At 38.1% G+C, this 26,528-nt stretch overlaps 1 protein-coding gene across 5 annotated transcripts; it reads left to right on the top strand.

The window, feature by feature from the left end:
* The first annotated feature begins 7 nt into the window (after positions 1 to 7).
* On the top strand, positions 8 to 15,358 carry UTP15 (UTP15, small subunit processome component). Of its 5 annotated transcripts, XM_023750787.1 has the most exons (14): positions 8 to 191; positions 504 to 862; positions 2,706 to 2,878; positions 3,255 to 3,347; positions 3,443 to 3,627; positions 5,073 to 5,251; positions 6,127 to 6,252; positions 7,890 to 8,025; positions 10,109 to 10,193; positions 11,048 to 11,197; positions 12,130 to 12,231; positions 12,618 to 12,751; positions 13,163 to 13,221; positions 13,992 to 15,357. In XM_023750787.1, the coding sequence occupies exons 3-14, from the start codon at positions 2,789 to 2,791 to the stop codon at positions 14,192 to 14,194; spliced, it is 1,542 nt and encodes a 513-aa protein (XP_023606555.1). In that variant the 5' UTR covers positions 8 to 191; positions 504 to 862; positions 2,706 to 2,788; the 3' UTR covers positions 14,195 to 15,357. The 5 variants fall into 5 exon arrangements, with proteins under 5 accessions (XP_023606555.1, XP_014307225.1, XP_014307232.1 ...); XM_014451739.2 differs by lacking the exon at positions 504 to 862 and having other exon boundaries at positions 2,744 to 2,878; XM_014451746.2 differs by lacking the exon at positions 504 to 862.
* Positions 15,359 to 26,528: the final 11,170 nt, after the last annotated feature.

Raw genomic sequence — 26,528 nt, 5'->3', positions numbered from 1 at the left:
CGGAGCCTGAGCCGTTACGTCATCAGCGGGCGACGGGCCTGGCCTTTCCATTCGCCGGGTGTCTCGGCGACTCCTGAGGGTCCATGTGACCGGCTCCTAGTGCTTCTGGGCTGCCCCGGGAGGGGTCTAGCGGGGTCCAAGAAATTCTCCCGAAGTCCGGGTGTTTCGGCGGACCCCCGGGGCCATCGGAGGTAGGTGAAGGCGGCTCCCGAGGAGGGTAGCTCAGACCCACGCCGGATCTGCCTTGGTGGGTGGCATGCTCCTCTGGGCTCCCCAGTCTCCGCTGGTTACCTCTTAGCCAGCCCATGGGGATCCCCTCAATTCCTCTTCCACCCAGATTTCCCTCCTTTACGATCACAGCCCCGTTACACCGTCCGCTATTACTCGTCCCCGGAGTAATCCGCATCTTCGCAAGGCAGTGGGCAAATTCCCATCTCTGTGCCTAGGAGGTTCCCTCGGTTCCGAATACTCCCTCCTCCGCCGTCTGTTTTAATATTATCCAGAACTTCACAGCCCAGCGGAAACGCACACCGTGAATCTTCCTGGGAACCACCCAGATGTCACATCACTTCTCGCCTCCATGCCTCTGCTCTGTGTCGTGCCCCGCCAATGCTGTTCCTCACTCATCTGGCACATTACTGCTACTACTCCTGCTACTGCTCCTCAGTTTTCCTTCTTAATGTTAAACTGTTTCTCTCAGGACACAGTGATGTGCTCTTCTGCTCATACTCTAGTATGGGGCAAAGTCCTGCAGGCGGATCGGGCCTGGTGCTTGTTTTTGGGTAGTCAGTGAACCAAGAATGGTTTTTACAGATGAACATTTGCAGTCTATTTGATAGGAAACACTCACTTTGAACCTGAAGTGAGTGAAATATTCTCCTCCCTCCCCCAAATCCCATTTTCATTCATAAATAAAAAATTGTAGTCATAACTGTTTTGGGGGTTTCATTGGAAATTTTCTTTCTTACTATATAAGTAACTACATTAATACCCCCTGTTTTCCTGTTGGCCCACAAAGCCTAAAATATTTAACACCTCGTTCTTTACAGAAAAAGTTTGTCAACTCCTCTTCTTATGTTCATCTTATAGACCCCACTTGTGATTTTAATTTTGTGTTTTCCCATAGAACCCAGCACAATGCATCCTTTCCTTCATTCTACAGACATTCTTTGTTGTTAGATATCTCTGATGGCCATTTGGAAGATGGATGAGGGAGTTAGGAGGACCTTATGTCACACTATTAGTAGATGAGAAGATCTGAGTTAGGGCAGTGGAACTAGGTGGAGTGAACGTGATGAAGTTTAATTTGGGAGGTAAAATCAGCAGATCTTTTTGGATGTTAGACGTGAGAAGGAAGGGACAAGTCAAGGCTGATTCCAGATTCCTAGCTGGTGCCAATCACAGCTGAAATGGAGAATATTCGGGTGTGAGGGTACAGACCATGTCTTTCAGTCATCCTTGTATCCCTAGTGTCTAGAACAGTGTCCTATACATTGTAAGTACTTGAATGAACAGAAAAGTTTCCCCCCTTTTTAATCATTGATGACCATGTTTCATCAAAACAGCCTTTAAAATATGTTGCACTTACAGATTTTGGTGTTACCTCTGCACTATTTTCAGGCTTTCTGGGATAGATGATGAATTGTACCATCAGAATCATTCATCTGATAAAATGGAATCTTTTTCAGATTGAATAGTTCTGGAAAGACAGTTTGGGCTTAATTACATGTCAGTTATGTTTCATTCTGTTCTCTCACTTTAATTAAGATTTAATTCCAGAATTGCTTTATTCTTGTTTTCTTATTGTTTAAACCATCTTAAAAATTAATTTAATCTTGAGCTTCTACATCAGAATATTATCTTCTTGTTTTATTTTCATTTAAGCTTTTAAATTTAATTTTAAGCTTCCACATTAGAATATTAGTTTTGTTTTCCATTCTTTTTGGCATTTTAGGCTTTCAGGATGTCAATCCCTGTCTTCTTAAAGATTAAATGTCATTTTAGTTTAGTTTCAGGAAACTTTTATATTTGCAGTTTCACCTTCAATAAATGACATTCTAAACATCATGCGTCTCTCCTGCTTTGGCTACTGGACGGCTAAGCTAGATTTATTCCCAAGTGTTATAACTGGGTCAGTTGGGTGTGAGGACATTTATATGTAGCCTCTGTGTATAGCTGAGTTGGATTGTGCAGTATGGTAGCCCTATTTGTATTCTTCCTGCTTTCGTTAGATTATTTCTTCTGTGTTATAATTAAATGGTTTACTGATCACTAAGCTGCTATACAGCCTTTTGACAGGATGCAGAGTGAAAAATCACAACTGTATATATATAGGTTTATGAGTAATACTAGAGGCCTGGTGCACACAATTCATGCATTGGGGGGGGGGGGGGGGGAAGGGTCCCTCAGCCAGGCCTGCACCCTCTTACAGTCCGGGAGCCCTTGGGGGATGTCTGACTGCCTTCAGTCGGACATCCTTAGCACTGCCATGGAGGCAGGAGAGGCTCCTGCCACTGCCGCTGCACTCGCTTCTGGCTGAGTGGTGTTCCCCCTGTGGGAGCACACTGACTACCAGGGGGCAGCTCCTGCATTGAGTGCCCCGTGGTGGTCAGTGCACATCATAGTGACAGGTTGTTCCACCATTCGGTCGATTTGCCTATTAGCCTTTTATTATATAGGATGTATTAAAATATTTTCTTTTTCAGACATAAGGCAGAGTCACTAAAATTATTTCTAACATCAGTTTCAGACTACTTACTTTTGGATAACAGTCTAATTGTATGAAACTATGGCTGGTTATAAGCCTGTAGCTATTCAGACATACCCTATACTTGGTGAAAAAATCACCCAGGATACACTGTACTGGAACAACTATAAGGTAAGTATTTATGCCAATTTCTCCAGCATGTGTTATACTTTGGATACACTAGTAGAGAACTAATAACTAAAAACAATCTATCAGCAGCTTATAGTTTGGGCAGAAAATTTGATATTAGATATTTTCTTGGAATTTTATATAAATTGCTGCTTAATCATACAAGTGCCTAGTACAAAATAGATGATTAATCAGTGACAAATGAATTAAATTTTAGAATTTGAATCTCATGCAAGAAGTTTTTTTTTTCTTTTCTTAATCTAAGGAGGAAGTGATGTAAAATTAATTCTTCTAGATTATAAAGACTTAAATAGATATTCTCAGTTGTAACTCTGTGAATACTGCAATTGTTAATACTCTGTATTATTTTTTTATTAAGACCCCTGTTCAGATCAAGGAGTTTGGCGCAGTGTCAAAAGTAGACTTTTCTCCACAGCCTCCATATAATTATGCTGTCACAGCTTCTTCAAGGGTAAATATAACATTACATTTATTTTTCTTTTTATAGTTTATATTTACTACTAATTGTGAGCCATCTGGTAAAATACCATGTTTTTTTTCTTGTAGATTCACATTTATGGCCGATACTCCCAGGAACCTATAAAAACGTTTTCCCGATTTAAAGACACAGCTTACTGTGCTACTTATCGACAGGATGGTAGATTGCTTGTGGCTGGCAGTGAAGATGGTGGAGTTCAGCTTTTTGATATAACTGGGAGGGCTCCCCTCAGGCAGTTTGAAGGCCATACTAAGTAAGAGACAGTTAAAAAAATCTTATTTAATTGAGGTATAATTTACATACAACATTATATTTGATATTTGTATATATTGCAAAATTGTCACAAGGCTAATTCATTTTTTCCATCATACAGTTTTAGATACGTGTTTTTTATGTGTTCTTTATGTTTAGTTTTGTAAACTCTGTTTTCTGGGCTTTGAATAAAAACATAGAGAAGATTATGTATCTTTAAATACTTTATTTCTTGGTTGTTGTAAGACAGTCTGTTTTCTGGTTCAGTCCTAAGGTCCAGTTTGATGGGGCTTATGAATTCCCTAGCATTGTATGTAACATTTTAGGAAATGGATATTTATCTAGGGAGACATTCTATAGTGTTCATTAACTTCTCAGTGAGATCCGTGACCCAATTGTGATTATAAAGCACTGATCTAAAGGTAGCCTCACAACTGTTAATGAGAACTTTATAAGCCTGAACTGTATTAGTTCTCATTTTGAAGTTAAGTTGGAAGGTGGATTTTCTTTCTTCTTGGATTTAGTATTTTGCCCCTTGATAAATTGAACTGCCAAGGCAATTTTATATTATAACTTTATTTCAGGATTACCAATGTCATTTCTATAATTTGCTATCAATTTAAAATCTCAAGAGTGTTTTTTTTAATATTGTACTAGAGGCTCAATGCATGGATTCGTGCACCGGTGGAGTCCCTTGGCCTGGCCTGCAGGGATCAGGCTGGAACCGGCTCTCCGACATCCCCTGAGGGGTTCCGGATTGCGAGAGGGCACAGGCCAGGCCGAGGGACACCACTGGTGCACCGGGCCTCTAGTATGCATATAAGATCGTTGGTTAATCTTTTCCCACCCTCCCTCCTTGCCTTTTCCCTCTGAGATTCATCAGTCTGTTCCATGTGTCCATGCTGTGGTTTCTGCTCCTGCTCCTGCGTTGAGCATATGCCCCCTGGTGGTCAGTGCATCATAGCTACCAGTCAGATTGTCTGCTGGCTGCTTAGGCTTTTATATATATAGATTATCAGGATGGTCTTATCTTATCCCCTCAAACATTTAAAATATAACAGAAGTTTACTTAACATGATCCTATTTAGTGGCAGAACTTCTTAGAATTTTTTAAGGAACTACCCATTTTGAAATTTTTTAAATTAAAGAAAAGTATCTGTGTACCAACATTTAGAATATTTTACTTTCAAATTGTTAACATATTAGAAAGTATAATTTCAAGGCTATTGTTTAATATTCTTATTAACTTCATAGTGCATGGGTATTTAAAATTTTAAGTTAGCTTGAGGACAGACACCTGTTTTAAGTATTTTTTTTCCCCCTCTTTATGATTTCACCCTGCAATTACACCCTGAAACATTTGGGGGAAAGAAATGTTTTATGTTAGAAGGTGTCAGACATACAATTTTTTCTTGCTTTTTAATAAACTGATCCTTTATCTTTCAGAGCAGTCCATACAGTAGATTTTACAGCTGACAAATATCATGTGGTCTCTGGGGCTGATGATTATACAGTTAAATTATGGGATATTCCAAACTCCAAAGAAATTCTGACATTCAAAGAACATTCTGATTATGTGAGGTGTGGATGTGCTAGCAAGCTGAACCCAGATCTCTTTGTAACAGGTTGGTAAACTCAAACTCACTCTCCCCGCCCCCCCCCCCGCCAAAGTTGATAACTTTACTGTGCTAGATTTTAATATGCTTTGGGATTGTTTTTGGATAGAGGAGTTTAAACATTTTTTAATAAACATATGTTTTTGTTTATCCAGTTTTCTTTTTCTTTTTTTGGTGATTGTTCTGACTGTCCTCCAAATGTACTTGGAAACATCAGGCTGCCTTGAAAACATAAGACAGTCAGAACTGTAATGGGTTTAGTATTCTGATTTCAGAGTCTCCAGCATCTAGGAAACAAGACAATGCAGTCAGTCTTTGGGTGCCTGTGCAGAGATTCCCAGATGACTCAGGACAGAAGCCTGGAGATAGGAATAGTTTAAGATTCTGTGTAATATAATATCGTGCTTCTTCAGAAACAGTGGTACCAAAGGGTTTGGAGGTACTATATCTTTATGAATTTACATATGACTCTTTAAAAATTTCATCTAAACTTTTTTCTATTTATTTATTTATTTATTTATGTATTTTAATATGTTTTTATTGATTTTTTAGAGAGAGAGGAAGGGAGAGGGAGAGAGGTACTGTAGAAACATCAATGAGAGAGAAACAATCAACATTGAGTGGCTGTCTCCTGCACAACTCCCACTGCGGATCAAGCCTGAAACCCGGGCGTGTGCCCTGACTAGGAATCGAACTGGTGACCTCTTGGTGCATGGGTCGATTCTCAACCACTGAGTAACACCAGCCGGGCTAAGCTTTTCTCCTTTAAAATTTTATGTTTGAATATATGTACATGCACACACACACACACACACACACACACATACTAGTAGTTTTTGTTGTTTTGAGTAGTGAAACTCACATAATAAAAATTGACATTCTAGGGTCATATGATCATACTGTGAAGATGTTTGATACACGAACAAACAAGAGTGTTATCTCAGTAGAGCATGGTCAGCCAGTGGAAAGTGTCCTGCTTTTTCCCTCTGGAGGTCTTCTGGTATCAGCAGGTATTTCTTTTAAAAATTGCTTTCACCAGTATGTTGGTCTTGAATCAGATAATTTCTTTATCAGTTAGGTTTTATAATTTATCAGTGTGCACTTGAATTGCCTATATGTGTTTGCTCAAACAATTGAGAAGTGGGACCGGCAGGCAGTTATCATTTATTGAGTACTAATGTGAACCAGACACTGTGCTATTATCTCTGATTCCCTAGATGAGCCCACAAGGGAGGTAGTTTTCTCCCTGTTTTGCAACTGAGGAAATAAATAAAAGTTTTAACTAATTTGTCCAAGGCAAAGTGGTAAATAGATCTGAAATCCCAGAACTTGAGAGCCTGCTTATGTCCTTAACCCAGAAATCCAGGTTGTACACCTGCTGTTATTCTTACATAGATCTACGGCAGTTTTTGAAAACACAGTTTCTTTCAGATCTAGAATCAGGCTTGTTTTTTTCATGTGACTCTTGATGAAATGGCCTTACCCAGGAAATAGCTGCTAGTGCTGGAGGAGGAGGTAATGTGAGGTCAAAGAGGCCTTGATACATTTTTCATCTAGGGTGGAGCTGAAGTGTGCTTATGTTGATCATAGTGCATTTTCAAAATTATAATGGAAGAAGTGAAGTGGCTGTTTTCATTTGTCAAATCAAAATTAATGTGTTGACCTTGGAAGCATACATAGATAGTATGTGTACTTTATAGCCTACTAGAAAAAGGCTGTGTGTAGCCTTTTAAAAAAAATTCTGAAAGTATCCTGTTTGATACTCTCCCCCCAGTACCTATTGGATTAAAAAAAAAAAAAAGTTGATGACATTGTTAGACGTTATCTATTTGTCTTGCTGTTGTTTTGAGAAATGAAAAGTTCAAGATGAGAAGTATGATAGGTACCTGTATGCTAATTACTGTGTCACTAGTTATGTGACCTTGAGCAATCCCTTAGCTTTTATCGATCTTGAAAAGGAGAGGTTAGGCTAGATCAGTGTTTCAAACTGTAATCTCTCTCATGAGCTGCCACATGTGAGGAGACAGGGACCGTGAATTGGGTTCCAGGCCCTCTTGCACAGTCAGGTTAGGTAAGAAATTTGTTCCCCCTTCCACAACCCCTTTTTCTATTTTACCTCTTAGACTTCTGCTTAAGATTTCATTAAGAAGTCGTTAATATTTCATTAAGATGCTGAATTAAAAAATTCTTTTTTAACCATTGGATTAAATTGTGGTTTAGGATCCTTCCAACTCTTAAAGTAAGAAAAAGTTATAGGGAAGTTTTTCAGTTACATTGGGATTCGCAAAATTTTTTGGAAATAAAATCTGCATTATTTCTATGGTATTACAACATTTCTTTTGAAGAATGTTTTATTATAATTTTGTTGAAATCTTTTGGTTTTACGTTTTATTTTACCATGTAGTTTTGTGTATTTGAAAAATAAGAAATTACTTAATTGTCCTAACAGCTCTGCGAGGTAGGAGCTGTTATTATTATCAGGTACACACCCAGCAAAAGGTAGTCAGCTTTGAAACCAGGCAGTCTGCCTCTGGAATCCCTCACTTAACCTCTGTGCTGTGGAGTGTCCAGTGAAGAATGCTCTTCAGGTCTTAAATTTTTGAATCTATAGTTGGAATATCAAACTAATGATTATTTCTTTTTATAGGAGGCCGTTATGTTAAAGTCTGGGACATGCTAAAAGGAGGACAGTTGCTAGTGTCTTTGAAAAATCATCATAAAACTGTAACATGTTTATGTCTGAGCAGCTCTGGACAGAGGTTACTCTCTGGTTCACTGGATAGGTTAGCATTTTCATTTTCTTTCTTCATCGTTATTAGTATACTAGAGGCCCGGTACACGAAAATCATGCTTTTGGGAGGGGGGGAGGGAAGTGGTCCCCTCAGCCCGGCCTGCTCTCTCTCGCAGTCTGGGAGCCCTCGGGGGATGTCCAACTGATGGCTTAGGCCCACTCCCTGTCAGTCGGACAGTCATTCGGACATCCTTAGTGCTGCTATGGAGGTGGGAGAGGCTCCCACCACTGCTGCTGCACTCACCAGCCGTGACCCTCGCTTCCGGACTGAACGGTGCTCCCCCTTTGGGAGCACACTGACCACCAGGGGGCAGCTCCTGTGTTGAGTGTCTGCCCCCCAGTGGTCAGTGCGTGTCATAGCAACCGGTCATTCCACTGTTTGTTCGATTTGCATATTAGCCTTTTATTATATAGGATAAGTATTTATTGCTGGAAATGAGTTGTTTCTGCAGTTTTTGTGATAAAATAAATATTCTGCCAAATGATTTCCATGAAAAAAATTCTGTTGAGTTGAAAATAGTTTTGACCTTTTATTTACATATAGAAAACTTAGATGTAGTTTATTGCTTTAACTTATATACTTAAGGAATTTTTATTCTCATCTGAGGATACATTTTTTAATTAACTTTAGAGAAAGGGGACAGGAAAGGGAGGGAGGGAAGGGGAGAGAGAGATATGAGAGAGAAACATTGATCAGTTGACCCCTGTACTTGCCCTGACCAAGAATGGAACCCGAGACCCTTCAGTGCACTGGATGACGCTCCAACCGAGCCACAACAGCCAGGGCATACTTACGGAATTTTACTGAACCATTCAAACATTGATCTTTTAAAACAATCTATATTCTGTAGTTTCTTTTTAAAATCATTTTGGTATATTCGTATATTTTCAAACAGTTATAATGAGTATATGTATATATTCTAGTTTATAATATTTAAAATTTAAAACTCCATGTAAAAATTTATATATATTAATGTAGTCCAATTTTACTATTTTAAATAGGTATTAGTATTCTATTAGTTAATGTTCTAGAACAGTGCTGTCTAGTAGAAATGTAATGTGAGCTTATATATGCCATTTAAAATGTCATAGTAGCCACATTAAAAAGGTAAAAGCTAGGTAAAGTTAATTTAACTAGGTAAAATTCATTTATTTCACTGTATCTAAAATATTATTTCAATATGTAATCACTATAAAAATTAATGAGATACTAGAAACAATTTTAGCATGTAATACATGCCCTCCAATAACAATATTTTATAGTGATTAAAGTGAAACATACTGGTGTTTAACAGAAAAATATTTTTATACTGCTTCAGCTTTAAAATTAAATTAAAATTAAAATTAAGTAAAATAAAAAATTCAGTTCTTCATTTTCACTAGCCACATTTTAAGTGCTCAGTAGCCACATGTGGCTAGAACTACAGCACAGTTCTAGAATTATATTCCTCTGTTGTTGGTCATTTTTATTTATTTTATTTTATTTTTTTAAAATATATATTTTATTGATTTTTTACAGAGAGGAAGGGAGAGGGATAGAGAGTTAGAAACATCGATGAGAGAAAAACATTGATCAGCTGCCTCCTGCACACCCCCTACTGGGGATGTGCCCACAACCAAGGTACATGCCCTTGACCGGAATCGAACCTGGGACCCCTCAGTCCGCAGGCCGACGCTCTATCCACTGAGCCAAACCGGTCAGGGCATGTTGGTCATTTTTAGTTCCTCCCCCATTATGTAAAGCCTTCCCCCCTCAGTCTTTATTAAAAAGCATTCATTTTAAAGCTAGAAAATACTTCTAATACAAAGGAATTTATTGTGTAAATATGTAGCAAATTCTCTCTAATGTGTTACTAGGCAACTTGGGACTAAAAGCTAGATAACTTGGCTCTGTCTGCAGTAGTTTTTGACCCATAAGAGAGGATTCAGTGATGAATTAGTTTGTAATTAATATTACTAATTGTTGTTTATCTTTATTGTGTAAATTTTAATATTTATGTATTGAATTTTCAAAAAATGGAAAATTTTATACTCATTTTCAAGATATTTTGTGACAAAGCTTTCTTTTTTATTAGGAAGGTGAAAGTATATAGCACAACTTCCTACAAAGTAGTCCACAGTTTTGATTATGCAGCTTCAATTTTGAGTCTTGCACTTGCAGTAAGTACTTTTAGTTTCTTTTAAAGCTTCCCCTAACCTCGCCTGTTAAATGAAACTAAAATGGAATGGTAGGGTTTATCTTTGTATTTAAATAAACCTTATTTTCTTTTTGCCACATTAGAGTATTGAATTAAGACAATTACTAGAATATATGACTTGTCTCAGTAACTTAGCATGTGTTCAGATTTAGGTCCCGCACATTGCATAGCTTCAAACCAAGAGCAGTGCTGTAGGCCTTGTTAGCACCAAGGGCAGGACTTGGGAAGTTGATAAAACTCTTCAAAACATTTAACTCAAGGGTTAAGTGCTTAGAAAGTCAAATTGGCTCTCTGAGGGGGGTGGGGACCGTGGAGGACAGGGGACTACAAAGTACCTCCTTTCCTTTGTTGACTGCTCTTTCTGGAATGTCCACTGTCCACTTTCACGAGCCATTGAGAAGGAGGATATTTGGATACATTCTAGAGAAATCCAAATTGGGAGAGGAAGATCAAATATTTTCTTGGCAAGAGTAGAAAATCATGTCACTACATAATCCTTTTTTTCTAGTAATAGGATGCAGAAAAAAATATTTTGGAGTTTTCCAAGATGTCATTAACTGCATATTATTACACAAACTGCCAATGATGATTTATAACAGGTATAAGTTCTGTCCATATAATAGTATCCTAGAGGAGAAAATGATTTTGCTCTAAATTTTTGCATAGATCATTGTTAGGCAGAATATCTGTATCTGAATGGAACTCTTGGTGAAAGTATGGATAAGCAGCAAACGCATTATAAGTGGTATTTTGAAGAAAAAGTATGATAAATTATGAGTTAGGAATAGACTAACCTTTTTTTCTAACTGCTGTTAGCATGAAGATGAGACAATAGTTGTAGGAATGACCAATGGAATACTGAGTGTTAAACATCGGAAATCGGAAGCGAAGAAGGATTCTTTTCCCAGAAGAAGAAGGCCTGCATATCGAACTTTTATTAAAGGGAAAAATTATATGAAGCAAAAGGTATTTTTTAAAAGTATATATTTTTTTATTGATTTTAGAGAGGAAGGGTGAGGGAGAGAGAGACAGAAACATCAATGATGAGAGAGTATCATTGATTGGCTGCCTCCTGCACGCCCCCTACTGGGGATTGAGCCTGCAACCCGAGCATGTGCCCTTGACCAGGATCGAACCCAGGACTCTTCAGTCCTCAGGCCGACGCTCTATCTACTGAGCCAAACCGGCTAGGGCAAAAGGCATATATATATGTGTGTGTTTTTTTAAGGAGAAATTTGTTAGAGTAGCCAATTCCCTGCACATTACTGGAAAGTATAGTTTACATGGCATTTAACTTTATTTTGATTTTTTCTATATCAGATTTATATCTAGATTGCTCGATTGGGGCCCTCCTAATAAGTAATGAGGAATAAGGACTTTATTTAATACTCTCATCATAACAAAGCTATAGTGCTTCATCATATTCAAAGTGATGTCTTTCCCATGCCATCTGATGTGATCTTCTAAACAACCCTGAAAAGTTGTAGAGTCAATAATGTTCCCGTTTGGCATCTGAGAGGATGGGGAAGTTGTAAATTGGTCCAGAATTTCATTCCTGGTAACAGAATTGTTGACTAGATCGTAATTTCTCTGAATCTTTTTTCTTTCTTTCTACTAAATCACATTGCTTGACATGCAAAGAGAATTGAAATCAGTAATGTTTTCCCAGAATGGAGGTATTGTGTATGCATTGTAAGTTAAAATCATAGGAGAGTAAGAGCACATTGATGTGACAAATTATTCCATTTTCATTTTATCTATATTATGGGCATGGGATCATTATTCATGAATAGTTCAGGAGTGCCCTGGTATGAAAAATACCGCTATGAAAAAGTTTATTTTGAATGAAACTCTATACAGGTGTTGATTTTTCTCTATAAATTTACTTTTCAATGCAGGATGACATTTTGATTAACAGGCCATCAAAAAAACACCTAGAATTGTATGACAGGGATCTGAAAAATTTCCGGATCTCCAAAGCACTTGACAGAGTCCTTGAGGTGAGTGAGGAGTGAGTGAGTGTGTGTGTGTGTGTGTGTGTGTGTGTGTGTGTGTGTGTGTAAAATTCTTTTTATTAAGACTTTCTTTTTTTAGAGAAGATTTAGGTTCAGAGCCAAACTGAAGGGAAGGTACAGAGATTTCCCATGTAGCCCTTGCCTCCACACTTGCACAGCTTCCTCCATTAACAACATTCCCTACCAGAATGGTGCATTTATTACAATTGAACCTACAGGGAGCATATTGTTAAAGGAATCATTTTATTGTGTAGTACCATGACTCAAAACTGTGAAGATGAAATTTATTTAAGTTTGGCAATTATTAGTAAGTTTTAAGACTGTAATTTCTCTTGTGCTATCTGCTCATGTTGACTCTGAAAATTTTTTAGCCCAGTTGTACAATCAAGACACCTGAGATTACAGTTTCCATCATAAAGGAACTCAATCGAAGAGGAGTTCTTGCAAATGCCCTTGCAGGTCGGGATGAAAAGGAAATCAGTCGTGTTCTTAATTTTTTGATAAGGTATGTTTCATGTCTGTGACACACAATGTATTTTTATTTTTTAAAAAATATATTTTATTGATTTTTTACAGAGAGGAAGGGAGAGAGACAGAGAGTTAGAAACATCGATGAGAGAGAAACATCGATCAGCCGCCTCCTGCACATCTCCCACCGGGGATGTGCCCGCAACCCAGGTACATGCCCTTGACCGGAATCGAACCTGGGACCTTTCAGTCCGCAGGCCGACGCTCTATCCACTGAGCCAAACCGGTTTCGGCTACAATGTATTTTTACATCTAAAATCCTTTATGCCCAAATGAGAGACATTTACTTTTAATGTGATCTTTGTAGAGAACTGATAGAACAACTCAAATCAATTTTAAGATTTTTTTTCAAGTTGGCAAGTTTCAGTAAACAATTTTTGCTTTGTAGGAATCTGTCTCAGCCGAGATTTGCTTCTGTTTTGATCAATGCTGCTGAAATAGTTATTGGTAAGTAATTGTTAAAACTCAAAAAATCCTAGCATGCTTGCAAAAGTGAGATGTCAAAATATGAAATAAAATTTGGAACTCAAATCAAAATATCTTGTTTTTATCAATTCTTGATTGAAGATTTTTTATGAAGAAAACAAACAACAGTAAATCAATGCATTTTAAAATGGAGTAAAATGTTTACAGTGCTTCAACTTTGAATTGCTGTTATTAGGGTTATGATAAAAAAAAAAACTTTTTTCTTTAAACATCTACAGTGACAGTGACTATTTCTTAATGGGGAAATGAAAATAAGTCAGAACGTCCATGCTCTACTTTTTGGTTGTTGGTAATCCTCACATGAGGATATTTTTCCATTGATTTTTAGAGAGAGTGGAAGGGAGGGGGAGAGACACAGAGAGAGAAACATTGATGTGAGAGACACATCAATTGGTTGCCTCCCACATAAGTCCTGATCAAGGCCGGGGATCAAGCCTGCAACTGAGGTTTGTGCTTTTGACTAGAATCTTACCCTTCAGTTTGCAGGCCGACATTCTTTCCACTGAGCCAAACCGGCTAGGGCTTCATGCTCTGCTTTTTATAACTACTTCTTTTTTGAAATATATTTACTCAGATAAATTGTTTACTTTCTGTAAATCATAAATATAAAATAAGTACAGATCTTCCAGTGTCTTTGTATATAATATTTTTATGCTTTTTCTAAATATTATTGTTCATTTATTGTTTAGAAAGATATTTCTAGTTATTGTGTTTTCTCTCTCTATTTCTAGATATATATCTGCCGGTAATTGGTCAGTCGCCTGTAGTTGATAAAAAGTTTTTGTTACTTCAAGGACTTGTAGAAAAAGAGATTGATTACCAAAAAGAACTGCTAGAAACCCTGGGGATGATGGATATGCTTTTTGCTACCATGACAAGGAAAGAAAGCACTCCTGCATCTGATGGACTTCCAGAAAACAGGATAGAGTCCTAGTGGCTGCTTAATAAGACACAGGACTGCTAACTTGGGATAGAATTGATTCTATTAACTATTGGAAAGAAAATCTGATGCGATAAAAAAACTATTTACAGAAGCAATTTTATGGAAGAGACTGGAATAACTATGATTGGAAAATAAGTATCTGGTTTGTGACATGGTTTTCCATGTAATAGTTTGAATTATTTCGTGGCATCTTTGTCTAGAAGATCTCAACTGTCTTGATTATAGTGCATGTCCACCATGGACAAGTTGATACTAGTTTTAATGCAGCAAAGTTCTGTACCAGCATTTGGATAGGCATTCAGAACTGTGGATATAGTTTCCATTGGAATCATGCCAAAGACACGGATTTATTTATTTTTTACCCATTCCTGGAAGAAAATAAAACAAATGGCTGCAACAAATAAATTACTTCTTTAATCAGTCCCCTTGGATTTTCCAGGCCCTGCCGAGCTTGCCGCCTTCTTGACATCACTTACCGCAGGTCAGATGCTCTCCTGTAGCTGGTAATAGGCCTGGAGCTGTTCCAAGTGGGCAAATCAATGGCCAGCTCTGAATAATGACACTTAGTTAGACATGCATTCAGAGGCAGTGATGAGGCAAATTCGATACCCAGAAATTGTGCTCTTCACCCAGGTTTTCTTTTTATTTTTTTAATCTTGACTGCCCTCATCAGAGCAATGTCTACAGAGAGGCCTTATTAGGACCATGTTTTTATTAATTCCCCTTAGTAAACAGCCTTTCTACCAAGTTTTCAACTTGCTTCAGGTCAGTGGAATGAGAAAATTTGCCATTTCTCTTACAATAAATAGCCTTTCAGCCTTTTATATGTTTGGAATTTATATTGTAGCTACCTAAGTCTCTGGAAACAATTTTCTCTCATCTGTATTTGGATTTTTTTCTTTTTTAATAATTCTTTATTGTTGAAAGTATTACACATGTCTCCTTTTTTACCCCAATGACCCCCTCCAGCCTACCCCTGCCCTCACCCTAGGCCTTCATCACCCAATTGTTCGTGTCCATGGGTTATTGGATTTTTTTTCTTTACACAGTCATGTTTCAGAACTCCAAGCCAGAGTAGCTTGCTTTGGAAAATAGCTGTATTTTTTTAAAGTTCAGTATAAATCACATTTTAAAATAAAGAGATTCTTATTTTTCTCCTTGGCTTTCTGAGATGTATCAATTCCTGATGGATAGTCACTGGTTGTTTTCACATTTGCTACCTCTCCCACCTTCCACCAATTCCTGTCCCACCTCAAGTAGTTAATTATCTGTAAGGAAATACGCCTTGGGCGAGAAGAACCTTTAGTTAAAGGAAGATTTTGTAATGGGAGTCTCCTCTTAAAATTTCAGTTCTGTGAATTCAGGTTTTTATTTTGTTTAAAGCAGAAGAAAGTATTTCTGTGTTTTGGTAAGGGAATATGCTCAAAAAAGGATCTAGTTTCCCTTTAAGCAGTCATACAGCACAGTGGCCTATAAGAAACAAGGAGTTTGCTTCCCTGAGTAATTATGAGATCAATCAAGGTCAGAAACTGTTTATGTTGAGAAGCGTTCATTTATATAAATAAATTTATATTTAAAAGCTTTTTTTAAAAATTGAACTTCATAAGTGTATATACTAATAAAAATGAGAAGTTGAAATCTGTCTAAAACTAGTTGCCACCAAGTGTCGAACATGTGACCAGGGTTTCCCATACATCATTTGATTCTCACTACACCCACCCAAGCTTGATGTTCTCATTGGACATTGAGTTCTCCAAGCTTGAGGTCCTCCTCGTCCCAGCACTCTGAACTGGTCTGCCTGCTGGGGCTGAATGTCCTTCCCTTGAACAGAACTCCCCTGAGAGTTGCTGTTGTTAGATGCTGTCCTGCATTTCAATTGCTCCATGTTAGTACATAAAGCTCAGCTGCATTCTTTTAATGTTGGCCTCCTATATCACTGTATAGATGTGCCATAATCAATTTAACCAGTTTCCTATCAATAGGCAATTGGATAGTTTCTATTTTATAGCCATAAGCAATTATGCACTGAGCAAGCTTTTATATACATTTTTTGGGTGCATTCTGAGGAATGTTTACTGGGATAAATCAATATGAATTCTGATCCTAGAGAGTGAGTCTTTGTTTCCACCTCAAAGTCTGGTAATATCTCATCCCTGCTGCTCATCACCTAAGGAAAGGCCATCTGCCTTTTCATGCAAGACTCCAGTGTCACTTCCCAGATGTATTCCTTGAAGACCTGCTCAGACAGGGTACTTTGTATTCCACAAGATACTTAATTATGGGGCAGGGGGTACTATTTTTCCCACTCTGCATGTGGTGACACTAGGTGACTTGTCCATAGTCATGCAGGTTAGTGGCAGGTCTGGGGTTTGAACTCAGGCAGTCCGAGTACATATTCTCAACCACTCCAGGAATAGTGTCACATATTCTAGGACCATGGAATATGTCCTTATTCATCTTCGTATTGACTTTTCACAATTCAAAATTGGTGCTTAGTAAATGTGCTGAATGAACAAATAAAATGAACAAATGCTTATTGAATTCAGCTTGGCAGTTCACATGAAAACAGTAGTTTGGTGTATGAGCTGAAATTATATTATCATTTTTTTCTGAGAGCTATAACAATATTCTGAACACATTCCTTTACTCCCAGTGAAAATTTTAATTAAATGAAACCAAAACCATGCTTTAGGGCAACTTACCTTAGCTCACCACGAGGTGGCAGTATTATTTTGAAAATCAAGATAAACCTCTTCTACAGCCCTTTATTTAAATCAAGTTGGTCTTCCTAAAGATTAAGGTGAGTTCTCCTAGAAAACAATCAAGATACTTGGTTATTGCTATGTTGATAAAGTGGGTTCAAAAACCATTTATAATTATTAGATGCTAACCAGAGACATGGGCATAAATCTCACCAAGGCCCTCTTAAAATTAAAGATTAAACTTTTCAACAACGTAGAATAATGGAAAGAACATGTGATTTATGATCCTGGGCAAGACAAAGACGCTCTGGGTCTCAGCTTTCATATCTGTCAAGTGGGCTAATATCACCTCCCTTGCAGGATTATTGTGAGAATAAATGCAATAATATATAAAAAGTGTCTTACCTGCCTTACTGTGTTTTTCACATGTCTGTGATTATGGAAAGTCTACTTGTCCTACACCAGATGGGAGATTTTTCTTAGCTTCCCTGATTATTAACATCATTTGGATCATTTAGATCAGTGGTTCTCAACCTTCTGGCCCTTTAAATACAGTTCCTCATGTTGTGACCCAACCATAAAATTATTTTCGTTGCTACTTCATAACTGTAATGTTGCTACTGTTATGAATCGTAATGTAAATATCTGATATGCAGGATGGTCTTAGGCGACCCCTGTGAAAGGGTCGTTCGACCGCCAAAGGGGTGGCGACCCACAGGTTGAGAACCGCTGATTTAGATGCGTGGAGTTAAAGTTTTCTTCTATATAAATGATGTTTTTTAAATAAATCAGATAAGCCATAACATGAGGGGTGTAACTGACTTGAGACAGACTGTTTACAAACATTTTGAAAGTAAATGGTATGATTTGCGATATACTGTACACAAATAAGACGTTAACCACTTACTCATGAAAGATGTCAATTCCCCTGGGATCATTAGTGTTGTAGTAGAAATTGCAAATAGAATTGTCTTTAAGCATATTTATTAATGCAGACTTCCCTTTATTCGAGTTAACTTTATTAACTCAGACTGTGTGATGACTTACTTTATTGACCAGAAGGTTAAAAATATAAACTGCGCTAATTTAATGAGAGTTGCTAATTCTCTATAGACATGACTATAAGAACATTGGATTCATAAGAAGTATTTTCTCAAGGTTGTTAAAAAATTGAGATATAATTGATAGAAAACATTATATTAGTAAAGTGCTCCCCATGCAAAGAAACAATGGTCCCTGCATCAGAAGCAGTTTCCTCAGAGGAAACAAGTAAAGAGCAGCGGTCAGAATTTTTTCTTTTATTATTGTTCACTTTAGAATAAAAGATTTTGAAGCTTGCCTGCCTAACCCATTCTTATCTTCCAGAGGGTAGAGATCTAGGTAGAAACAAAGAATTGAAAAAGAAGAAAATAGACAATTGCAGTAAGTTTATTGACAGTAGCATATATTAATTTCCTTATCCTATAATTTCTAAGAGAATACTAAGAGTTTATACACACGGTTTTCTAACATAAGATCATTAGTCATAAACTTAAAACACAATCTAGCAGTTTTATTTACTTGGGAGGAAATGACAAGTTATTTAGTGTAAGTCAGTACTACATTATTAATGATGGTCAACTTGTAAAGAGGATTCTGTAGAATTCTGCCTAGCAATATAAGGATGATCAAAACTGGAAAATATGGACAATAATAATGATGATGGCCAAATCCAATAATATGATTACTAAGGCACTATTCTCACCAATGTACATATATTAACTTATTTAATCTTCACAACAACTTGGGTAGGTACTTTACTATCTCCATCAAAATTACTTTTTTGCAAATACATATTTCTATATTGTGTAAAGTTAGTACAAATTAAACAATTAGAAACAAGGTGGTAACGGTGAAGTGCTGATGCATTAATTAGTTTGGTCGTAATCATCATTTCATTGTATATGTACATCAAATCATCTTGTCCACTTAAAATATATACAATTTTCACTTGTCAATTATACCTCAGTAAAGCTGGAAAGAAAAGATGGGCCACTTAAAAAATAACCAAGAGTATTTGACAAAACTTTATACAAATATATTTAACAAGCTGGGTTACATGGGTGTTTTTCTTGAAAATCTAAATGAACAAAATTGGTCCCAAAGAGGCAGAAAATTGCAACAGAACACTGACCAGGGAAGAAATTGAGAAGGTAATCCAAGAAGCCCTGGACACAAATGTTTTATTAGTGAATGCTTTGAAACTTTCAAGGAATAGAAAATTCTAATGTATTCAAACGGATCTAAACTTAGAGAAGAAAAATTTCAACGTTATTTCCTGAAGCCAGCCTAACATAAATAGCAGCTTGACACCCCTCTCTTTGGTAGTCTGTACTATTTTTCAAAGTATCTGTTGTCCCTCCAGGGTAGCAGCTTACAGTTAGTTCTTCATGCCAGGGACATGAGACTCCTCCCAGAGGTAGGATGCTATATCCCCACCCTGTGAAGTCCTGTAGTGTCTCCTAATTGGCCTTGGCCTATAAAATAAGGGCAGCATTGACAGCGTGCCACTTATAAACAGAAGTTTTAAAACCCTGTTCATGGTTCACCAGTTCTCTCTTCTCTCTTGCCATGATGACCAGCAATGTGCCCGATAAGCTGCTTTATTCAACCCATGCCAGCGGAGGATGATTTGGAGGAGGACTTGGACCTACGCTGGACATAATAGGAGTAAGAATTAAACCTTCGATACAGTATGCTGCTGAGATTCGGAGATTTCTTGTTAGCATAGCATAGCCTAGCCTACTCTGATTGGTACATTCCTGTTCCCCACAAAAGAAAATGATAAACTATATTTACTTATGAATGCCAATGTTAAAATCTTCAATTAATAAGAAAAGGATTTCAGGCATTGCAGGAATAAAATACCCCCAAATAAGACCTCTAAATAGGTATGTTCCCCACTGAAGACTTGGAGATTCTCCCATCTAAAAAAAAGGTAACATGGATTAATTTGTAAAATGTGTTAAGCATTTTTGTCCCCTTCCTCCCCCAATTTTTTTGTGTCAGTAGCAATAAAGAATTAAGGAGTTGAAACCTTTATGGCATCAAAAACACCCGTAAGTGGGAAAATGTGTCTTAGAGGTGAGCTATGGATGAAGAGTATATGAAATGAAAGTTCCCAGGGTGCAATGCTCTTTATGAAGGCATAGGAGATGGTTATTATTCCCTTTCTGCAAGTGGAGAATTGAAGTAGTTAGCCGGGAAACTCTGATTTGGACTCAGATCACCAAGCTCCTGATTCAGTTTGACTTGCTGATGTTTTGTTTCGTTAAAAATAAATCTCCCATTGTGTAAGTCAGTAAATTTCTTGTGAAGATTCTCTAATGTTAGCCATGGGTTTTTTCTTTTTCCTTTAAGTAATAATGGGCCCGATGACATCTAAGCCATTAAAAGATGACCATATCAAGCTCTTACAAAGAACCCCAGATAACTGGTTGTCCTTGTAAATAAAAAATTGTCCCAGATATTGCTATAAGCAGGCCATGTGATCAGTGATAATTTTTTTTTTTTAGAAAAAAAGGATATGAGATCATTTGATGTTCAGCTAACTTAATGTTCAGCTCAACTAACATAAACTGTTATATCAATAGTGCAAATAGTAACATGGGTCAGTTCATCTCTGGGTTTGTTTTTTAAGAGTATAGGAGATAAGAGTATGAATCTCCTGGATCTATCCTGTAAAAACAGGAGTGAGGACAACATTTGAGTGGTGACTCACTTAAATAGTAGCTGACATAAGGTTGATGAGATAAGAGAAGTAAGCTGTGAGGGGGCAGGGACCATATCTGCCTTATGTATAAGGTCCAGCATACAGGAGGCGCTAAATAAATGTCTGCATCTTGAAGGCTGAATTCTGAGCAGGTAAATGTCAGACTTGAGATGGGGTGAGCAGGGCTACCAGTGAGGGAGGTGGCTCGCCTTCTTGGGACTAATCAGGAAGTGAGTCTTTGATCTCTTGAGAACTAGAGAAAAGTGGAAGCTTTGAGGGCAGATGGCTCTAAAACCCTAAGGTTTTATTTTATTTAGGAATCATTTTAGACTTATAGGAAAGGTCTAAGACTAGTGAAGCTTCCCCCAACTTCCCCTATTGGCAACAGCTTATGTTAACCACAGACAAAGTATCACAACCAGGGAATGAACATCCGTGCAGTGCTTTTAACTCATACATACCTGTTTCTTCAGTTTTCTCCCTGATGTCTTTTTTTCTGTTCTAGGAGCCAATCCAGGTTCCTACGCTGCATTTACTTTTGTCTCCTTAGTCTCTTCCCACTCATGATGGTCCGTCAGCCTTCCTTTGTCCTTCATGATCTTGAAACTTTGATGAATACTGGTCAGTTATTTTGTAGAATGTGTATTAATTTGGGGTTGTCTGATGTTTTTTTAAAAAATATATTTTATTGACTTACAGAGAGGAAGGGAGAGGGATAGAGAGTTAGAAACATCCATGAGAGAGAAACATTGATCAGCTGCCTCCTGCACACTCCCCACTGGGGATGTGCCTGCAACCAACGTACATGCCCTTGACGAGAATCGAACCTGGGACCCTTGAGTCTGCAGGCTGACGCTCCATCCATTGAGCCAAACCGGTCAGGGCTGTCTGATGTTTTTTCATGATTACATTCAGGTTCCATGTTTTGGGCAAGAATACCACAGAAGTGATATTGTGTCTTTCCAAGAGTATCCTATCAGGTTAATATTCTCAATAATATGCCTTATTACTGAGAACATTAACTTTGAACCCTTAGTTAAGGCATTATATGTCAGGTTTCTCCACCATTTTATTATTTTTCCCTTTATGATTGAGAAATATTTAGGGGAGATCATTTGAGATGATGCAAATATTCTGTTTTGGCTTAAAGTTTCCACCCACTAATTGTGGTTTTGCTTTGCATTTCCCGGATGATTAGTGATATTGAGCACCTTTTCATATACCTGTTGCCTATTTGTATATCTTCTTTGGAAAAATATTTGTTCAGGTTGGCTTCACATTTGAAAATCACATATGTATTTATTTTGCTGTTGAGTTGTATGAGTTCCTATTTTAAACCAGCCCCTTATCAGATAGATGGTTTGCAAATATTCATAGATAAGCTGTTTGTGAGGGACTAGTAGGGAAAAGATCTGCAAACTTTCTAAAAACGAATTGATTATTAACTCTTACTTCAAAATAGTATTTTAAATCTTAGGTAATATGATGCTAATTTAACAAAGAAGATACATTATTTCATTAATATTGAGAATTAAGCGGCCACTCAACTTATATATGCTATTACTATCAAGAAATGCAAGTGATTTGATTTCTGTATCCTATGAAGTTTTCTGTTCAAATGTGTACGTTCTTAACCTATGGACCACGAATGGACTTTGGGGTGGCTAAGAACCCCCTGAAAAGCAAACTCACAATTTGGCGAATATGAGTAAATGTATATCATATTGGGGTGAATAGCTGAACTTTTTTCAGACTCTCAAATGTGTTTGTGACCACACTCTTCCCCACCAAAGCCTTATGCTTTTAATCAACCTAGTGGACAAACACAGATCATTCTTTTTTACTTACTCAGACATTAAGTGCTGGGTTTGACAACATTTATTGAGGAGGACAGAATAAACTTTAATTCAAGTTGATCATTTTGGTTGGAGAATAACATGTCCATACAATGGATGAAAGATAAGTTTTCCTTTTACGCTGCCAAGTACACAGATTTGGATCAGCATTGTACCATGAAAAACAATTTCAAATTACAGAGAAACAGATTTTGATGCCAACAGAAAAGCAAATATATGTTTGGTATGATTAATGATACTTTCGCACTTGGGGCTTTAATCTTGCGGTATGATGTTTACTTATTATGGTTTATACAATTTGTCATGCACGCAATATCAAAGGTGAAAGCCAAACTGCGGTATGTTCAAGGTTTTATGGAGTACCATTTACATTCTTCTCTTCAACGCTTTGACCAGCTTCTTAATACCGCTTATATTATATGAAAGAAAGCAGCGCTTTATACTGAGGAACATTTGAAGACCTTTATTTTGCATTTGTCATCAAAGTCTTCTTAGTGGCACATTTTAACAGTGCTGAAATGATACCAAACAGGTACTGAGCTACACAAGTGTGGTTGGGGCAGGGGAGCTGTGTGAGAGTGATGGCCAGTGAGGTTGGTTGATAATGTATTTTGTAATCTTGGAGTATATCATGAGTGTTCTTGGCAAGTAATAGAAATTATTTATAAAATTCCTAATAGAAATTTTAAGAGAATATTTGTTATCTATAAAGCCAAATACAGAGTCTTACAGAGAAATTGTAAAAAGTAAATGCCATTCTGTGTTTCTCCTCACTTGGCTTATGTATGTCCTTGATCATGGAGTGATTCCATTGGCTGTGCCTGCTTATTTTTTTTCCCCTATATCTCCTTGAATTTAAGGTACAACTAATTCTGAAGACCTCACATTTTAAAATTTAAAGATAAGGGAGTTTGCATTTACAACCTTTATGTTGTAGACAACTATGAAGTGTTTCAATATGTCACGCATCTATTTTTTGCAGCCTCCATCCAGGAGTCCCAAGACCCTATTTCACCTGTTGCAGTAGCCCCCCACTAATAAGTCTAGGGGCAAAAGAGAGGATTTAAGGTTGATAAGAGGACTTTTCCTTTAGAAGAGCTGAGTTTAAATGGGGACAGATCTTTTGCAGATTAAGCAAGACTGCTGTGTCCCTGTTCCTCGGCTGTAGGGAAAGCATACTGGGGTGGGGTTCAGAAGGGAAAGTAGGAAAGAATGTAAGGAATATGAGTCTGTAGTTTCTAGAGATTAAGTCTTGATAGGAGCCAGTTCGAAGATGTCCCTTCTTGCCCCAGACTCCAGAGTTGAATTAGTAAGTCCTTCCTGTAAGGGGAGGGGTGAAGGTATCATTGATGCAGATATTGTTTATTCAACCAATAGTCATGTGTTCCTTCTGCCAGAGCTTGTACTAGGCATCAGAGAATCAAAGTTGATTGAAACTTACGTCTGACCTTAGCAAACTCTCAGCTGAAGGAGATGGAAGCAGACATAGGCCATCAAGATACTACACAGTAAGTTTGGTGATCGAGAAATGCACTAAGAATAAGGGAAGTGCAGGTAAGACACCTAACCCAGCTTGGCATGGAGGGTGCAGGTGTTGGGGAATATTTTCTGGTAGGAGACACTGAGCTAAGGCTTAGAAGATCAATAAAAAACACTGAGATCAGCAACACTGTATTCAGAATTTGTGTGGCTGAGCAAATGGGGGGTGGGTGGGTGGGGTTGGTGGTAGAGCCAAATGGACCAGAATAGGAGTGGTCAGCATGGTGATTGGGATTAGTTTGACCATCTATATATATAAAAGGCTAATATACTAAGTGTCTCTCTGACCATCTGACTGGTCGCTATGACATGCATTGACCACCAGGGGGCAGATGCTCAACGCAGAAGCTGCTGTGATGTGCATTGGCCATTTACAAAGAAACAGCACCATGGACCTAGTACCAACAAAGCAATACTCAGCTTCCCCCAAGTGGGATACAGGCGCTGCCACCACCCCGGAATGACACCCTACCAAATCGCAGCCAACGCTGCTGAGACCCCATGGCGCAAAATGCGGCCCACAGACCAGCCCAGCCCAGAAATGGTCGCTGTGGGCACTGTGTAATGACGTCACATAGCAACTCCTGGCTTCCTCTCCTTAGCGACTAGCCTCCTTGGAGTTTATTCAGCCCAGGAACGTGACTTGCTTTATAGCCAGGTGCAAACATTTTACACTTTAACCAAATGTCTGTAAAGCATTTTTCCATGCCTCATCTCATTTGATCCTCACAGAAGTCCTGGAGTAGGTAGATAAGAGACTCAGTAGAATCCCATTTTCTTCTCATTAGCTGGAAAACAGAGATTTAGAAAGTTTAGAAACTTGACCCAACTGAAAACAAGTAAGAAATGATGGACCTTGAAAATGACTTCAGGTTTTTTCACTGGGCAGAATATAGTCAAACACTGCTGCAGTTAAATATTTTACCCTTTGTTCTCCCTGCATGATCTACAATAATAATCTGCTTCATGTTGATATTTACTGCTGTGTTACTGACAATTACCTGAAAGAGAAGTTGGGGTGCTTCACTGGGCTGGAAAAAGTTTAGCTAAATCAGAAAGCAGGTCTAATTAAGCAAGTTTATTCTATATATATAAAAGGCTAAGTTGTCTCGTGCATGGGTGATACATATAAAGCTCTCGCTGGTGCCAATCGCACATGTGTGTTTTGATCTGTCATTGTTGATCATGAATTTGGTTGACACTTCTATTATAGAGAAAGGGCAAATAGCGATATTAAAATATTTCTTCTAATTAATTTCCTTTCAATGTGCACAAATCTGTGCACTGGGCCTCTAGTAAAGAGCTATGTGGCTCCCGAGGGCTTCTGAAATTCACTGCACGAGACCAGATAGGGTATTGGTTATGAGTATGAATTAGGTTTAAGTCTGGGCTTTGTCACTTATTAGTTTCTTTCTTGGTAAAAAGAAGATACCACTATTATCTCACAGTATCTCATAGTGTTGTTGTGAGGAATAAATGAGTTAATATAAGTAAAGAGCTCAATACACTCACTACCTGGTATATGTTAAGAATAAGTGTTAGCTGTCATTATCATGATTCTGAGGCTGCACTCCACAGTGCAATTCTCTGCAGCACTGGTGACTCAGACCAGTGGCTAATGAGAAAGTGGCTTTCCAGAAACCATTGCCAAGAGTAGCTCTTCAGAAGGGAGAACAGATTACATTGGTGTTTTCCAAGGGCAGAGTCAGGGAGGAACTTAACAGAGTTACCTGGGGAGCATTTTGAAAACACACAGGCCCAGGATGCATTCCAGAACAGTTGAATCAGAAACTCCAGGGTTGAGGCCTGGGCATGAGTCAAGCAAAAAGGTTTCCAGGTGATATGTCTGCTTAGGCCCCCGGCTTGAGGAACATGGATGGCTCTGCTTAACCTCGGGATAACCACTCAACAAGAGAATGCATTTAGAGTAGATACTTGCCAGGTACAATATGCTGCAGGGCAGTTTTCCTGAAAGCACAGAAGAAATCAAATCGTTTCTCTTTCCATCCTGCAATTTGATGCTCCAATGTTGCAAATGTCAAGAGACAGGGAGAGGCAAAAGATAAAAGGATAGGAGCAACAGAAGAGCTTTGCAACCAAAGGCGTTAAGGCAGAGTGCCCTATGCTTTAGAAATCGGACTCAGGCAAAATAAGAGATGGTCCGAGGAGCTTTTGTAGAGCCTCTGTGCTTCTTTCATCACAACCACCCATGGAAGCACTGATGCAGGTGGACTCCCTGGAGGAGGGGACACAGATGGGACTGGCCAGGACTAAAAGCATCTCCACATCTGGTATTGAATAGGATGGTCCCATGTGGGTGTTTGTCAGGACACCCTCTGAAACAGTCACACTGGCTACAGTACACCCAAGGGAAGCTTCGTTAATGTAAAATATACTTATTAAACGGTGAGACATGAAAAAGGAGAAGAAACAATTATTAGGTTTTCTAGAATGTCAGAATTTCAAATGTCCCCCAC

The sequence above is a fragment of the Myotis lucifugus genome, unplaced genomic scaffold (assembly GCF_000147115.1).
Source record: "Myotis lucifugus unplaced genomic scaffold, Myoluc2.0 scaffold_0, whole genome shotgun sequence".
Taxonomy (NCBI): domain Eukaryota; kingdom Metazoa; phylum Chordata; class Mammalia; order Chiroptera; family Vespertilionidae; genus Myotis; species Myotis lucifugus.
This window is presented reverse-complemented; position numbering and strand designations above follow the sequence as displayed.

Bases quoted from the DNA above. Each gene is read 5' to 3' on its own strand.
- UTP15 (XM_014451739.2), top strand. From the start codon at position 2,789: ATGGCTGGTTATAAGCCTGTAGCTATTCAGACATACCCTATACTTGGT. The intron at 3,628-5,072 runs GTAAGAGACAGT...TTTATCTTTCAG, and splicing joins CAGTTTGAAGGCCATACTAA to AGCAGTCCATACAGTAGATT. The intron at 11,198-12,129 runs GTATTTTTTAAA...TTTTCAATGCAG, and splicing joins AAAATTATATGAAGCAAAAG to GATGACATTTTGATTAACAG.